Source organism: Nansenia antarctica (assembly GCF_963989245.1).
Source record: "Nansenia antarctica genome assembly, chromosome: 4".
Classification (NCBI taxonomy): Eukaryota; Metazoa; Chordata; class Actinopteri; order Argentiniformes; family Microstomatidae; genus Nansenia; species Nansenia antarctica.
The window spans coordinates 69,045,434-69,063,079 of record NC_137689.1 but is presented as its reverse complement, the minus strand read 5'-3'; the positions used below and the strand labels follow the sequence as shown (position 1 = coordinate 69,063,079).

Sequence of the window (17,646 nt, the reverse complement as noted above, 5' to 3'; positions counted from 1 at the left end):
ACACACACACACACACACACACACACACACACACACACACACACACACACACACACACTGCCCGTCTTTCTCTCTTTCTCTCTCTCTCTCTCTCTCTCTCTCTCTCTCTCTCTCTCTCTCTCTCTCTCTCTCTCTCTCTCTCTCTCTCTCTCTCTCTCTCTCTCTCTCTCTCTCTCTCTCTCTCTCTGAAAGGGGAGGGTCGCCTAATAGCGACTGCTTTTTTTTTTCCTGGTGGCGCAGGTCCAAACCATAAGGGGAGTGTCATTAATAACTAATTAGACAGGGGTCAGACCAGCCACTTATAAAGAGGACCCTCACTGGGAGAGGACGGAACATTTTCCACACAGCCGTCTCGCGGGAGAGAATATCCACTTTGCAATTCAGAGGCTTGTTGCGTTATTATTACCTATACAGCCAAATAGCGGCTTTGCAATATCATCTGAGAACATCATCATCATGGGCTCGGTACTACCTGCAGATGCTTTAGCGCTGAAGTCTGGATTTAAATGTCAGAGTCGGTGTTTGTCTGAAATCATCACGTCGGACATTCTGCACAGTTTCCTGTACGGACGGTGGAGGAACGTCCTGGGAGAACACCTGATGGAGGAGCGGAGCAGCGGAGGTCCCAGGACGGCGTTCACCGCCGAGGTACTGGCGCAGTCCTTCGCCGGAGGTAGGTTGCCCCATGTATACATTTCCCAACAGTTAAAGTAGGCAAAAACCGACACTGTTGGGAAATGTACCTGTTTGTTATGCTATCCATGTTCCAAAACAGTTCCTATTTAAAATGTACACTTGATGATGGGACAAATTAGGGGGGCAAATTCTTCATATGTTATGTTTATCTATACAATAGCCTTGGCTTGCAAACCGTTTGATTGGCGTTTTAATTAGGATGCTCTCGCTCTCTTTCTTTCTCTCACTTGTCATTATACCTTATAAATTAAACACGATTATTTCATTATTTCACAATCTCTTGCTCAGTTATCAAAGCATGCAGTCAAATGTGGTCCCTTGCTGACAATAATTGACTAAAATGCGTAAAATGGTTCTTTGGTCATAATGTAGTCTATTCAACATGTAGCCCATCGGTGAGGTGGTCGCATGTCTTTGAGAACGAACCGAAAAAAGTGGGAACCTTCACTTCTTCTCTGTTCTAGATTTCTTCCCAAGGTCTCCGTGACTTTCTCATTACTGTTCTCCCGTATTTTCCCTCTTTGCCCCTTTTATTTCCACCCATTTAACGCATTAACCCATTTTGTGCTTTGAGACCTCGCATTTAGAAGCTTGTTAGGCGTGTAACTGTGGCTGACTGAAAGACGAAGGGTATTAAATTCATTTGGTTAACTTTGTGCTTGACCTGAGAAAGTTTCCACTTAAACCGAAGGGAGAGAAAGGTTCCCTTTCTTTAAGATGTCCCGGGTTTTATCCCGCATTCATCAATCTCCGGACAGTCTCTTTTCCTGCTTTGGCAGCTATGGGGCTCTGGAGCTTTTCTCTTTCTCTCGCTTTAAAAGATTGCTGTTCCTCAGATAATGCACCGTGAAGGCTAATTCTATTGCCATTCATACCATGTCAGCCGTCTAATCGCCTTTCCATTTTTTTGTTTGAGAAATTCCTGGGTCTTTTAAACAAGTCCTCATTTCATTCAGCGCAAATTTATTGCTACAAAGTTCTTAAAAGGATAATGAATTTGGAATTAGCCGTCTCTTTCCAGTATCGTTTAATGAATATCACATCTGAAGCATGACGAATTGCTGGACCCTGAGCAATAGAAGATCATTTAACCTCTATTCGGACCGTCTTTTCGCAGTCTCAAATAAAATGTCTTTGATTTTGACATTAAAGAAACGCAAGAGTTTTCTTTTTCACGTTTTGAATGAGGATGAAAATGCTTTCCGAGGGGTTTTTCTTTTCAACAATAACTTTCAATTCATCCATTTAATCGAATTAAACGGTGGATAAGATTTTGCCTAAATAATAACCATACCAAAATAATATGCAATCTATTTACTGTGTTAGGCATATTCCCAAATACTCATTCGTGAGCAGCATGACGATTAGATAACCAGCGAAGACCACCCTGTTATTTATTTTATTTGACAAATTCTAAGATTACAAAAAAGATTATTATTAAATCATTATGCTGTGGGAAATTATTAATTTGATAAATATTAACCCTTTAGAATTTTATTCTGGAAAACTTCACAATAAAGGAATTAACCTTTTTCTTAAAGCACAATGTCTAAATTCAGCCCCTTTTTTTATTAAACACATTCTATAGTTTGGTATAGGCTATACACTTTTATTCCAGCCTGAATCACTTCACTCAGTTCAATAATCCAATGAATTGTGCAACACAACTAACGATTTTTATTTTTTATTTTTATTTTTTACAGAAGTTCAGAAGCTGTCTAGCCTGGTGCTGCCCAGTGAGGTCATCATCGCCCAGAGTTCCATCCCTGGGGAGGGTCTGGGCATCTTCTCCAAGAACTGGATCAAAGCGGGCACAGAGATGGGGGCCTTCACGGGTCGAGTCATCTCTCCTGAACACGTCGACCTGCTCAAGAATAACAACCTCATGTGGGAGGTGAGGATTTTGACAACGCTTTTCAGTGAGACAGGGCAGGAAATGACTGCTGTAGTTTAGTCCAAATAGAAACGGAATTGGACTTTGATGTTTAGATAGAGGCGAGGGGGCTCATATCGTATATTGTTCCTATAGACGCTAAGACGCTCCATTGGGTCGGTTCCAGGTGGTTGATGGATTCATCGTTGCATATAGGACTCTTAACCTCTGACCGTGTCTTCCCAGGTGTTCAACGAAGACGGCACAGTGCGCTACTTCATCGATGCCAGCCAGGAGGACCACCGCAGCTGGATGACTTACATCAAGTGCGCCCGTAACGAGCAGGAGCAGAACCTGGAGGTGGTCCAGATCGGAAGCAGCATCTTCTACAAGGCCATGGAGGTAAGACACATTATTGTCATTATTATAATTAAGTTTAAAGTGATTTTTACATGGTCGTATTACATTGACTGTGCAATAAATAGATACGAACCCACACCCAGCATACAAAAATATGAATGTGACAGAACCCTCAATTTCAAACTGTTTGACTTTGAACCTCCACATAGATAGATAGCATGTTATTGTATGGCAGGCCTAATTACTGAAATAAGTAGTTCTTCAATGAGGCATGCTTATTCTCAATCTAAAATATAAGTGTAGGAATAGGATAGTGCTCTCTAATCTGCGCCCCCCCCCCTCACCGCCCCGCGTATATCCCCAAGCCATACCTGAGATTTTATCAGGCTGCCATCTAGCGCTGTAAAGCACCGCCTGCTGGCTGGAAAGAGAACTGCACATTTGACTCTTCATATTCATTCCCCAGACTGGACGGGGCTCACTGAGTGTAGCCTGTCAGCTTTTAGAGTGGGCAGAGATGAGTTAGGCTATATTGTCCAGTCAGACACAAACAAACATACAACATCCTCCTTATCCTGTTCATCACTAACCCTTTCCCTCTCCTTTCCCAGACCATCCCTCCAGACCAGGAGCTGCTAGTGTGGTACGGAAACTCTCACAACACCTTCCTGGGAATCCCCGGCGTTCCCGGCGGAGAGGAGGAGCAACAGAAGAAGAGTCGGAATGGTGAGGCTCTTGGCTCTTTCCTGGAGGCTACAAAAGGGCAGGGGTGGGGGGGTCAGGGGTGGGAGGTGGGAGGTGGTTGGATGGGTAGGAAGGGGGTAGGAAAAGGGGGGAGGGGGTGTGTGTGTTCTGTGTAGATCACTATCAGAGCCCATTAAATAGACAATGAGGTTATTAGGGCACTCATTACCTCTTCAGCTGTGTTGAATGAGTGTGTGGCTGTTGTGGCTGCTTAGAGAGCCTGATCATTATCTGACTAATAAAGCCCTATTGTGAGGCTGGTGGTCGTGGAGGTGTGGCCACCACTAGGATACTGTTACTGGGGCTTCATTGAGATCTTTAGGATCTCAGATCTGTTGAATGATGATGTTGTTAGTGGAAAAGGGTTACCGGAAAAAGAAAAAAAAAGCTGCTTATCTCTTATATTGGTTTATTTCCAGCTCAAAGTTATTTGATCTGACTCTCTGTCCATGCTCTGTGTCAACAGCATTCACAGACAGTTCAACGCATCACCATTCAGTTATTTTCTGAACTCAGTTTCTGAACTCTTCTTCTTTCCCCCGTTCGCAGACGACTCGCACTCCTGTGACGGCTCCTCCTCCTGCTCCCCTTCCTCCTCCTCCTCCTCCTCCTCCTCTTCCTCGTCCGCCGCCAGCCGCATGCGCTGCACCATCTGCCACCGGGGCTTCAACTCCCGCAGCAACCTGCGCTCCCACATGCGCATCCACACGCTGGACAAGCCCTTTGTCTGCCGCTTCTGCAACCGCCGCTTCAGCCAGTCGTCCACGCTGCGCAACCACGTGCGCTTGCACACCGGCGAGCGCCCCTACAAGTGCCACGTGTGCCAGAGCGCCTACTCCCAGTTGGCGGGACTGCGGGCGCACCAGAAGAGCGCCAGGCACCGGCCAGGGGGAGCGGCGAGCAGCGAAGCAGCAGCCCTACTGGTGTCCCCCCCCTCCCTCCCCCCTCAGATGAGCGGCCTCGCCCAACAGCACCAACAACAACAACAACAACAACAACAACACCCACACCAACTCCAACACCAGATGCCCATGGTGCACCACATCCCCACCATGGTGCTATGATCATGTGATAGAGAGAGAGAGAGAGACACTCACTCATGCAAACGACACTGCACTTTACCCCTACACCCTCCTCAGACTGTTTCATTTACTAGTTGCCTTATTTACTCTGGGCAGACGTACTTCTAGGTATTATGTTTATAGTGGTCCCGTTATACAGAATGTTACCATCAACATTTTTCTGATTCCAAAGGAAACTGTTCTACTCATGCCTGTGGAGAACCTGGGCAAGACTGAACGAATGAAGGGCCTATAAGAGTATATTAAAACTGACCTGTCGTTCATGACAATACATTATTGTAAGAGCACAACACGTAACGTAATCAAGTGTACAACTTTGGTCAGGAATGCTTTCGCCAATCTGTATTTCAGATGTTAAATCTAATTCTACCCTGCTGAATGCAGCAGAATTTGTTGTTTGGGATTTTTCATTAAGTTATTATCCCCACTGTTTATCCTATCAACTCAGGAGATTTTTTTTCTATTTTTTTTTTACATAAAGTAACAAAAAGAGAATTTCACTGAATTATAAATTGGAGAGCGTCAGTGTACTGTCTATTTGAGATATATCAAAACCCCACACTGTAAACTAAATTGTCACTTTATATCTGTACATTCCTGTAAAGCGTTGTGTAATTCTGAGCCGTATGTATATTGTGAATGTAAATACATTTGTGCTTTCTTTATATTCTAAATAAAATAATGATATTAACAAGTCAGATTTTCTGTCTTCACTTGGATCAGGCAATATAATGAACTCTTACCCTTATCAGATTGCGTGACTGGATTAGATTCAACTTTATTGTCATTGCAGAGTACCAGACAACGAAATACAGTAAGAGGAGAGTGTCGATTTTTCAATGTGTTTAAACAATGAATGAAAAACGTACAAGGACACTAGACAACATATGTTAATGAATAGAATGTATTTGCTATCCAGTCCAACCAACTATATAGAATTATCAATAACACTATAGCAACCTCGGTGGTAGTCGGTGTGGTGGTCTCATAGGCATAAAGGACTGACCAGGTTTCCCACACCAACCGGGCGTACCAGATCTACCACAGGCTGACCACGTCTGGTCGAGGTCAGGCACATAGAGAGTGGTCTCCGTCCTGAAGACCATCTGAACCAGGACTCACGGCTCTCTCTGAGCTTCCAGGACCTCCACATGCCTCCAGAGCGTCCAACTGTCGCTCGCAGCCGAGGTCCTCGCTGTCAATGTTGCTCCCGACAACATTACATTAGGCTATTAGATAATTATATAATAATTATATTAGAGAGTCTAATTAAATCTGGTAGAGTATTCAAAGATTATAACTTTTTTTTCTTAAATCAAAAGTTTGCAAACCCAAAAAATGATTCAAGCGAAAAAGAGACTCATATGTATTTGAGCATGTCATTGGAAATCTCGGCAGAATTCATTGTCACTCGTCAGTAATATTTGTGTTGTGAATGAATAAATCGTTTCTTGGTAAAAGAGGATTCAAATAAAAATAATAAAAAAACGTTATTTTTCACACCATGGAGATGGAACATTATTTGTCGCTAATTCTAAAGGACGTCATAATGAATCAGAGCCCAACATAGAACCATTATAATTGTTCACCACATCACCGCTCTTTTCAGAACACATGCTTGAGTGATAAACAGAAGTACAGACGTGTTAACTTCGACGAGATTAACGAGATTAACGAGATTAACGAGATTTACTTCGACGAGAATTCTCAAAATATGTCCGATTATATCGGAGACCCAGGTAGGCCTAGGGATATAGATTTTTTTATTATTTTTTTTATAGTTCAGTATATTATAATTTTCGAAAAATTGAGCAGACCTTTTTCCTAATACTTAAAAGATATCCCACTTAGAAAATCATTCTATTTTATGATTTCTGCTGACAGAATGTTTGAGACTTTTAGACCACAATTGACCGATGTAATGTTGCAGGCTGCCTGAAGCAACTTTCGCGACACTCGTGCTTCATTTTACATTTGATATTTTGGACATTAAGCGACTTACTCATTGTACAAGGGTTAATTTAATTTTAATTTTGCCATTTAGCAGACGCTTTTAATCCAAAGCGATTTACAATTACGAATTACAGGGACATTCCCCCTGGAGTAACTGAGGGCTAAGTGCCTTACTCAAGGGCACACTAGTAGTGGGGTTGTTTCAGGCGGGATTTGAACTCACAACCTTCCGATCACAAGTCCAACTCACCACTACCAGGGTTCAAGGGTACTTTATTTGTCACATGCACAGAAATACAAAGTAAAACATGCAGTGAAATACATTGTTTAAATGTGGAAATGAATCATCTATACATCAGTCATCATAAGCAAAAATCGATGCTAGAAACAGGTGCCATTAGCAGTCACAATACTAGGAGAAGGAAAGATTACTTTATTTTTACATTTTTAATTGTTAATTATTAACAGTAGAAGAACTAGTCTGTACCAGAGGGGTACTGGTGGGTGAAGTGGTCTTTAGGAGGGACAGTCAAGTAGCCTGAAGAGAAAAATCAGGTGAAATACATCATTACCCGCTCTTTTTAACAGAGTCGTTATCTGGAAGTAGCCCTGGTCCCACTAACGGCTCTCCAGCGCGGCTACTTCAGGACCAACTCCACCCTCCTGACCACGACCGTGTTCAAGGACCTGCTGGTCCACAGAACAATTCCCAGACCTCCCACCACTCTGTAGCCTCCGATATGGGCTGCTACTCAGGTAGGAGCCTGCTGTATGTGTGTGTGAGTGAGTGTGAGGGTGTGAGTGTGTGTGTGTGTGTGAGAGAGAGAGAGAGAGAGAGAGAGAGAAAGAGAGCGAGAGACCTATAGAGAAAGAGAGAGAGAGAGAGAGAGAGAGAGAGACAGAGAAAGAGAGAGCTAAAGAGAGAGAGGGAAAGAGAGAGAGAAAGAGAGGGGGGCGGCATTAATATCTTTACTGACTTCTTCCACCTACAGGGTCTACACCGGTGTTCGGTGCACCACACCAGCCCAGGTCTCGGCCTAACACCCCCCCTCTGAGTGCTCTTGAACAGCAGCTAAGGATGCCCAACACCGAGCACCTCCAGGCTCTCTTTGTGTTCGACTCCTCCGCCTTTCTCTTAAGTGGTGTTGATGCAGTGGTGGGGATCCACTGTGCCAAGTGTGGGATGACCCACGACAACCTGGCCTCCCTACAGGCCCACCTGATGGACAGCTGGACGCAGCGTGGCCTATCTCCAGACCCGCAGAGCTGCAGCCTCTTATACAAATGCCTCTACGTGCAGAAGATGATCCTCCATCCTCCAACACATCTCCAGAGCTCTCCCTTAACAATGACGATGCCTGTAGCTACTACCCCTCTCACAGGAGGAGGAGTCCAGGCCCCCTCATCCTCGGCTGCCAGAACTTCATCCCGGAAGAGAGCCAGAGTAGAGGACGGTGAGCCCAGGTCTCGGCCTAACACCCCCCCTCTGAGTGCTCTTGAACAGCAGCTAAGGATGCCCAACACCGAGCACCTCCAGGCTCTCTTTGTGTTCGACTCCTCCGCCTTTCTCTTTAGTGGTGTTGATGCAGTGGTGGTGATCCACTGTGCCAAGTGTGGGATGACCCACGACAACCTGGCCTCCCTACAGGCCCACCTGATGGACAGCTGGACGCAGCGTGGCCTATCTCCAGACCCGCAGAGCTGCAGCCTCGTATACAGATGCCTCTACGTGCAGAAGATGATCCTCCATCCTCCAACACATCTCCAGAGCTCTCCCTTAACAATGACGATAAAAAAATTAATAAAAAAAAACAAACAAAAAACAATGACGATGCCTGTAGCTACTACCCCTCTCACAGGAGGAGGAGTCCAGGCCCCCTCATCCTCGGCTGCCAGAACTTCATCCCGGAAGAGAGCCAGAGTAGAGGACGGGATGATGGGACGGGATGATGAAGGGGATGATGGTAGTTCCCAGTCTGGCACCAGCACAGTCCAGGCAGGAGAGATGAGACGCGTTCTCGGTCCTGGAAGAACCATCATCCAAGCCCTCCGGAGGCTCATATCCAGGATCCTGCCCCGGTGGGCTCAGAACCAGCCCCAGCCCCAGGCTCAGAACCAGCCCCAGGACCAGAACCAGCCCCAGGCCCAGGACCAGGCCACCCCCCCCAAGAGACCAAGACAAGAAGGGGGGAAGCGATGAGAGTCAGGATCAGAAAGCCATGGGGATGTCAGAATCACAATATTTGATTTAAGTGTAATAATTGTCAGTGATTATTTTAATAAGGCTATTGTGTGGTATTTACGTTCAATAAATTGTATTAGATCTTGCTCTGTGCTTTTGTGTGTTTCTGTTAATTTGGTGCATACTCTACTCCTCCTAAATAGGTCACTTTAATCTGTAATATGTTTTTTGTTTGTCAGGGGATCACACTAATTTCAAAACACTGTAAAGTACAAAGAGTATTTGTAACATATGCAGAGGTTAATTCAAAGAAATTGTAAAATCAGGGGTGTTCACATTATGATAACTGATTTATTTTTTCAACTGTTCTTCCGAGGTTGCTCTCAGCCCCTACTATCTCACTGTTATTCACTTTAATTCCACAAGATGGCGCAAGATACTTAAGAAAAGACCGCTTTTGCATCCCCTTCTGCAAACAGCAATGTTTCTTTTGCAAAGCTATAAAGAGACCACGAGCTGTTGTACTCCTATATAATGTACTCAAATGTAATACGCAACATGAAAGCAAACAGATAAATATATACAAAATAATGATAAGTAAAGTGGAAAATAAGTACAGCGCCGCGGCTACTGTTTCAACTTTCGATGACGTCATCTAAAAGCGCCGGTGGAGTTGTCAGAGGAAGGCAGAAAGCATGGCTGCGGACATGAGATTACCAACTCTTCGGAAGCAGGTGTCGTTATCACACTCCCAGTCTGCTTTGGATGGGAAAGATCTCGTTGTTCCCGGGGATGTGATCACGTCAGATACAGGGTTTATGAGGTAAGTCTACAGTAAAACTGCAAACATCTGGAGAAGATGTCAACAGTTCGCGCCAGACACACTGACTCCCATTCATTGGATGTAGATCGCTGCCGTAAAGAAATCCTTTGGTTGATCTCAGGTATGACCTGTTGCAGTGGACCGTTTTCATGCACATAATATTGTGTTTTTATGACGGGGGCATCTAACTATCTGCTAGCTAGTCACTGGCCAGTCTATTCCCGAAGCTGTCACTCAAAAGTAAATACTAGCCTCTACTTGAATACTGGTTTACATGTTTTGATGTACAATCTGATTTATTTATGACTGCTGTATTGCTGAGTTTTACATGATGTTGACAAACTGGAACTGAAGGTTTAGAGGTACAGTATCAGAGTGAGTTACAGTATGATTGTGATGTTTTTTTCTTCTGTCTAGGGGTCATGGCACCTACATGGATGAAGAGAAACTCACAGCCTCCGTGGCTGGAGAGGTGGAGAGGGTCAACAAACTCATCTGTGTACGACCCCTCAAAACTAGGTAAGTGGACCGGGGGGCTCCCAGGACTGTGTTGTCCCAGGACCTCATCCCGTTTCCGTGGTTTACCTTAAGGCAGATCGGCCAGTATTGTCTGTGTCACCAAGAGCAGGTCACCCTGAGTGCTTGTCTTCCGTCAAACTCATTCGTTAATATTGGTTACATTGATGGTGATTTACCGACCGTTGTGCCGTTCTGTTGTCAAGTTGTTCTGTTATTGATTCCCCAGGTTCAATGGGGAGGTTGGAGATGTCATCGTTGGGAGGATCACAGAGGTATGTCATTTCTGTTTGAGCTGTTGACTGACACAGTGGCTAAAACCTGACGATAACATAAATATACTGGGTAGTCTGATGCTCCTGGTTAGACCGGACTGTCTGAATGACTGTATGACTGACTGATTGTCTGACTGACTGTCTGTCTGTATGACTGTCTGCCTGTATGACTGACTGTCTGTACGACTGTCTGTCTGTATGACTGTCGGGCAGTATGACTGACTGTCTAACTGTCTGTCTGTATGACTGACTGTATGTATGTATGACTGACTGTCTGTATGACTGACTATCTGTATGACTGACTGACTGACTGTTTATCTGTCTGTATGTCTGTCTGCATGACTCTGTCTGTATGACTGACTGGCAGTATGACTGACTGTATGTATGACTCTGTCTGTCTGTATAACTGTCTGTCTGTATGACTGTCCGTCTGTCTGTGTAGGTGCAGCAGAAGCGCTGGAAGTTGGAGACTAACTCCAGACTGGACTCTGTGCTGCTGCTGTCCTCTGTCAACCTGCCTGGAGGAGAGCTGGTGAGGGGAAATGCACAGTAGAACATACCGTCTAAAATGTACTGTCTAAAACCATGCACCTGGAAGTGTTCATGCACCATGTGTTTTCTGTTCATGTACTTGCTCGCCAAAAGGGATTGTAGTACTCCAGCTTCCCAGCACTCGATTCGCTATGGACTGATTTATATAGCGCCTTATTCCAAAGCTCTTTACAATGGCCTCTCATTCACACATTCACACACCAATGGCGGCAAGCTACCATGCAAGGCGCTGGCCCGCTCATTGGGAGCAATTAGGGGTTCTGTGTCTTGCTCAAGGACACCTCGACATGTGGCCAGCCGGGGTTCGAACCGCCGACCATGCGATCATTAGACGGCGGCTCTACCTCCTGCGCCACAGCCGCCGCTAGTACATTTGAAAGATGGTAAAGACACTTGACTATAATTTGGGCTTTTGTTTACATTACTCTAATTTCTCTTTCTCTCTCTCTCTCCCCCCATCAATCTGTCCATCCCTCTCCACCTCTCTCTCTGTCTTTGTTAGAGGAGGAGGTCAGCAGAGGATGAGCTCACCATGAGAGACTATCTTGTGGAAGGGGACCTCATCAGTGTATCCTAATCAACCTGGTTGACATTAGTCACATGATATATCCACCCCCCTTAAACATATCTGTAAAATACAACACTGTCTCATTATGGATAGTTGTTGAAAATGGCAAATTGTAGCATTGTAGCACCACGGTCAGCGTCACTCTCACTGGTTAACATCTGTGACCGTTCATATGTCACCGATGTGCACTAAACGATGAAGATTTCCCTTGACCAGCTCCACTCAGGCAGAGGTGCAGTCTGTGTTCTCAGATGGAGCGCTCTCTCTCCACACCCGCAGTTTAAAGTATGGAAAGGTAAGATACATGTTACACAGTAATATATGTGATGGAAGAATCCAACACGTCAGCACACTGCACGGAAATGGTTAAGGTTTGACCCTCCCCTGCTCCTCTGGTGGTCAGCTGGGCCAGGGCGTGCTGGTGCAGCTGTCCCCCTCCCTGATCAAGAGACAGAAGAGCCACTTCCACAACCTGCCCTGCGGAGCGTCCGTCATCCTGGGGAACAACGGCTACGTGTGGCTGTACCCCACCCCAGGCCAGCAGGACGAGGAGGCTGGGGGATACTACACCAGCATGGAGGTGAGGGGCCTGTGTGTGTGTGTGTGTGTGAGAGTAAAAAGACTGTCTGTCTTTAATTGTGTTGTTTTGCAGTGTCAATCCTCCTTACTCTCTATCCTTGTCTACCGTCTCCCCATCTCTTGTTTTCCCTCCCTCCCCTCTCTCTCTCTCTCTCTCTCTCTCTCTCTCTCTCTCTCTCCCCCTTCCTCCCTCCTCTCTCAGCCTATCTCTCTGTCAGATCGGGAGGTGATCTCGCGGTTAAGGAACTGTCTGCTGGCCTTGGGGGCACACAAGGTGATGCTGTACGACACCAGCGTACTCTACTGCTACGAGTCTTCCCTCCCTCACCAGGTAACACTGCACTGAACACGAGAAAAAAAGAAAGCACCACTAGATAAATAAAAAGGAGTGAAACACAACTCTCTCTCCACGACACAGCTCCTCAGCTACTGTAGAGTCATACGCTAAATCATTCCCTACAAGAACTTGTTCCAAAAAACGAATAGTTTACTTGTAAGAACTCTCATGCACGACATGAGGTAGAGCAGGGGTGGCCAACCAGTCGGAGACTAAGAGCCCCAAAACATTATTGGGGTACCACAAAGAGCCACATCATACATGCGGGCTCACAAAAGCTCTCGCGCACACACACACACAAACACACACACACACACACACACACACGCACACACAATACATTTCCAATAGGCTACGAGAGCAGTGGTGTCATTTGAGCAAAAGCCAAAGTATAGCAAGGTACCAAGTGGGGGGAATTTCTATTCCAAATCAGTTGTGCAATAGTCCATTTTGGTGAGTTGTTTCTATACAATTGACTTATATGACATTAAGGTAATGAATAAAGGTGACAACTGCAGGATGTAGTAATCTATATCTTTCCTAGCAGGTGGACCTGTTTCTCCTTAGAAACAAAACATTACAGATTTAGCTATTCTCATCTCTAAATTAACTGCACTGTTAAAACTGTACTTGTCTCTGCTGCCCTTTGACCAAAAAAGGTAATTTTTTTCCCTGGCATATGTGTTACAGCTCACCTATTAAAAGTGAGACGATTGTATTGACACAACATGATATGGACTTGTTCATTAATATGTTACATTTGAACCAACAGTATTAAGGCATTTACACAGTTTGTTTAACCCACCTGAATTAACGACGATGATGGACAAGGTTTTAACATTAACGTTACTAGCAGAAACCTCGATGTCCCGCTCTACTACAGAGCCTGGCTGGTGGGGTGAGATGGAGCCGGGAGGATTTTGAGTAATTGTACTTTGAAAATTACAAAACTTGTTTCAGATGACATTTTCAGAGGATTTTTTTAAAGCCAGGTATGGCGAGTGCCATAAATAGTCATACCAAAACGACACCTATCGAGACACAGAGAGAGCGCCACACACTTTTAATGAATGGACTAAAGAGCCGCACACAGACAGGCAAAGAGCCGCACACAGACAGGCAAAGAGCCGCATGCGCCTCGCGAGCCGTGGGTTGGCCACCCCTGCTGTAGAGTATAAGCTATATCAACATGGTTATCCACCAGCAAAATGCAACAATCAAAGCTCAGTGTTTGCATATGGAGATAAATTGTAAATGGACTGCACTTACGGTATATAGCGCCTTTATCCAAAGCGCTTTACAACGGCCTCTCATTCACCCATTCACACACACATTCACACACCAATGGTGGCAAGCTACCATGCAAGGCGTCAGCCCGCTCACTGGGAGCAATTTGGGGTTCAGTGTCTTGCCCAAGGACACTTCGACATGTGGCCAGGATGTCATTATCCTATCATTAGACGGCAGCTCTACCTCCTGCGCCACAGATGACCTAACTCATCCAGCATCAGTCTCAGATAACTTGACCTCTCTTTTCTCTTCCTGTAGATCAAGGATATCTTAAAACCTGAAGTGATGGAGGAGATCGTGTTGGTGACACGGCAGAAGCTGCTGGCGCAGGAGGGATAGACTGTACAAGGTGACCCCTACTTCTTGTCACTGTATCGTGATGGTAAATGCTAAGGGGGATGCTTGGGACGGCCCGACTCTGACGTTTAGGGTAGTGTCGTCCCAAGGATCCCACCTAGCATCTACCCTATCGTAATGGACGGATGCCCCCCCCCCCCCCCTCATTCCAAGTCTGCAGCTGAGCAGTTCTCAACCAGAGAGAGACTGAACTGAACACACTTTTCAACCAGAGGATGCCCGTGACTGTATAATATCCCTTTGATACAATGTCCTAGGAAACCTGATCAGGAAATGTGTTTCTCTCCTACATTGTTTAGTTTAGGAAACCAAACCATGAACTGTTTGCCAATCCAAACTCCTGTATGAAAGGTTTTTCAATTGATCTACGGTATTAATTAAAATGGTATTACTTAACTGTCATGTTTTCTTTTTTGCGTTCTGTAACCAAGGAACTCCTCGTTTCTTTGTGTGTTTAACAACGAGCTGTATTACTGGGCTGTTGATAATGTATTCTTTTGTACGAATATCTACTCTTCTAAGAAATAAACTCTCAAAACTTAGTAATGTCTCGAGCTGTCTTTGTGTGAAACCTTGGGTTTGCCAATGTGGTCGATAACTGTCTAGAATCTGCTTTCTCAGACACATAAGTTTGTATGAAGGGCAGTATGTATGGCATGGCAGAGTAGCCTAAAATAGGATAATACAGATTGCAAAGGTTCAGCAGTTAGTGGGAGGGTATGGGCCTTGCTATTTGAGAATGGTATTTTGAAAAATCATTTCAAGTCTCCTGTGCAACATGACTGTTTGAGCCACATTGGAGAGTACAGACTTTCTCATCACAATGCATGTCTGTGGGCCTCTCCTACGAGCCCACGCACGCACGCTTTGACGTCAAACGTCTCTCCACCCCCATATTTCAGTAAACCACCTTGCGTACGGAAATATGGCGGCCTCGGCGGGGCGACGACTGTTTTACTGAAGTTTATTGCCCGTATTTTACTGCCAGAGCAGTGAATAACGTACACACACCAAGGGGGATTAAGCAACGAAGAGCGTGCCCAATTGCACATGTGGAGAAGCGGTGGCGAAAACGGCCTGACAGCCCAACTTTGGGGGCTGACGCGAGAGAAGTTTGGAGTCTCTCGGTGCCTCGGTGGTTAAAGTGCCCGGGTCCTCCAGAGAGACACTCCGACACGGAAGTTTGAAAGAAGAGGAGTGAATACCAGGGGTTAGGGTGGACATGGTGCCCAAGAAGGTTTAGGCTATTTGGGGTTGTCGAGCGCCTTGCCTTGGTCGAGGCATTACAAGTCCACTGTCATAAAGTCACTGGTTGTTGTAGAGTTTAGCAAACTAGTAAGGAGCCAACTGTTGACTGTTGATCTGATAACCACCCAGCTAGCCACGGTTCAACAGTTAGCTCGCCATGCTAGTTCCATCATTAGCTTTAGCCAGAACGTAGCATTGCAACAAAGTGTGTTGCACTTCCTTGATAGATGTCTAACTATTAAACGTTAGTTGCGAGTAGGTCAGCCAAGTAAGCTATGTTGAATAGGAAGGGTGTTCAACTTCAAACCATTGAAATAATACTTTGTTGTTGTTGTTGGTGTTGGTGGTAAAGCCAGTTGTCCATCATCAACTCGAGCCTGTGCTATAAAGTGCCTTGTTGTCAAGCATAGAAAGGGTCAAAGCTTGGCCAACTTAGACACTCATTACTCATTACTTTATACTGCATACTACTATCTCATTTAGTTGGCAATGACTTAATTGTGCCAATATTGATGTGAATGACTGTGATCTTATAGCTATATCTTTTATACATTTGAGTGTCTGTGGTGCCAATAAAAGTAGATTGTATGCCCACAGAAGAACACTATGAGAGAGATGCACATATCCACAGGAGAGTGTGACAGAAGTCGTTTAGATGTCAAAACATCCAGACAGACCTGTCGTATGAATGGATTGCATGGTGCTGAACACTGATACTAACACTAATACTACTAAGTTAAAGGGTACATGAACACAAACAGCATGTTATCACTCTGAAGCAGCATAGGACACATGTAGCCCAGAGAGAAGCGAGAGGGCCTTGCAATGCAATGTTGAAATGATCTGCACAGTTTGACCAGAGTACAGTAGGGGTATTTATGTGACCAGTCAGGTTAGAGCGGGGCTTGTCTCCATAGTTACAGGGACCAGAACTAAACTCTGGAGTTTCCAAAATGTAGCAAAACTCTCTTGGTTACTTTTACAAGCCACAACACCCAGCTCCCAGCACCCTTTTTCGTGTTGTAAAGCAAGTTCAAGCAAAGAGTTTTTCGTTTTTTTTTTCTTCTTTTTTTTTCTGCCTCGGAGTAGCGAATGCATTTATGTGCCTTAGTCTTATAAAAAACAAATGCATCCCTTTCACTTAGTGTCCACCAATGTGATTGACTTCCTCTGACTCCTACAACACATCGGTGCCTTTGATGCATGATCCAGAGAGACGGGTCAGAGAAAGAAGGAGGACCTGCGTGCCCGTTCTCCACCGCCTCCATCTTCTCCACCCGAAGACTGTGAGGTGGGACGCAGCAGGGAGCGTCTCCATACCCAGCCTCCTCCTCTTCATCCCAGTCATCCCCCCACCAGGCTGACTGAGGGGACCTGCACCACGGAGGGGGTCCCAGTCCCAGTCCCACTCCCAAACCCACCACCCCCCCGACGGCGACACACACACACACACACACACACACACACACACACACACACACACACACACAGGAAGAGGACAAGCTGACTGAGGAGGGGGTCCCACTCCCACTCCCAAACCCACCACCCCCAGACGGCGACACACACACACACACACACACACACACACACACACACACACACACACACAGGAAGAGGACAAACTGACTGAGGAGGGGGTCACGCTCGCAGCTCCCTAACCCACCACCCGTAGACAGTGACACACACACACACACACACACAGGAAGAGGACAAACTGACTGAAGAGGGGGTCCCACTTGCACCTCCCTAGTACGTTCCATCCTCCGGCCCCGGCCCCGGCCCCAGCCCTCCAGCCCCTGTGAGAGAGCCCACGTTTGGAGCCCCCGGAGAGGCTGCCGCCTGGCCGCCTGCCTTTATGGGGCAGCAGCCGGGGAAGTTAGTCGGGGACCCGAGGAGACCCAGTCTGCCTGCGCTGCACTTCATCAGGGGCGGGAGGAGGGAGTCGTCTCGGCATGGACCACTACACTGTAACGTCTTCGCAGTGCACGGTAAGAACGTCAGACTTGATCAAAACAATAGATATGCACATACTTGACTTATTAAACTGGAGCTGGGCCAGAAAGAGTGATCACATAATGTAAAAAAAAAGAAAAAATCCTGTGTGCGGAATGTGCTGCTCCCAGGGCCCGGTTGCTCAAAACTTTTAATCTGGATCAGAATGATCCTGATTCATTTTTTTTGCTATCCAGGATCAGATCGAGCTGGCTGATT

General features: G+C 45.8%; 3 protein-coding genes across 3 annotated transcripts in view; all 3 read left to right on the top strand.

Annotated features, from left to right (window-relative positions):
* Positions 1-456: 456 nt before the first annotated feature.
* Positions 457-4,737, top strand: prdm12a (PR domain containing 12a; the record flags this gene model as incomplete). The annotated part of the gene is made up of 5 exons (XM_080529651.1): positions 457-673; positions 2,400-2,590; positions 2,816-2,971; positions 3,541-3,655; positions 4,223-4,737. 5 exons carry the CDS (start codon positions 457-459, stop codon positions 4,735-4,737), a joined length of 1,194 nt encoding a protein of 397 aa, XP_080385777.1.
* Positions 4,738-9,583: 4,846 nt separating this feature from the next.
* Positions 9,584-14,710, top strand: exosc2 (exosome component 2). Its single transcript, XM_080529987.1, has 9 exons — positions 9,584-9,713; positions 10,131-10,232; positions 10,459-10,504; positions 10,947-11,036; positions 11,559-11,624; positions 11,851-11,919; positions 12,028-12,204; positions 12,406-12,534; positions 14,089-14,710. Exons 1-9 carry the CDS (start codon positions 9,586-9,588, stop codon positions 14,167-14,169), a joined length of 888 nt encoding a protein of 295 aa, XP_080386113.1. The 5' UTR covers positions 9,584-9,585; the 3' UTR covers positions 14,170-14,710.
* Positions 14,711-17,272: 2,562 nt separating this feature from the next.
* The window catches only part of abl1 (c-abl oncogene 1, non-receptor tyrosine kinase), a 47,474-nt gene continuing 47,100 nt past the window's right edge, over positions 17,273-17,646 (top strand). The window contains exon 1 of the mRNA XM_080528333.1: positions 17,273-17,423. Coding sequence (XP_080384459.1) covers positions 17,291-17,423 — 133 coding nt within the window. The 5' untranslated portion in view covers positions 17,273-17,290. The remainder of the gene's footprint in view (positions 17,424-17,646) is intronic.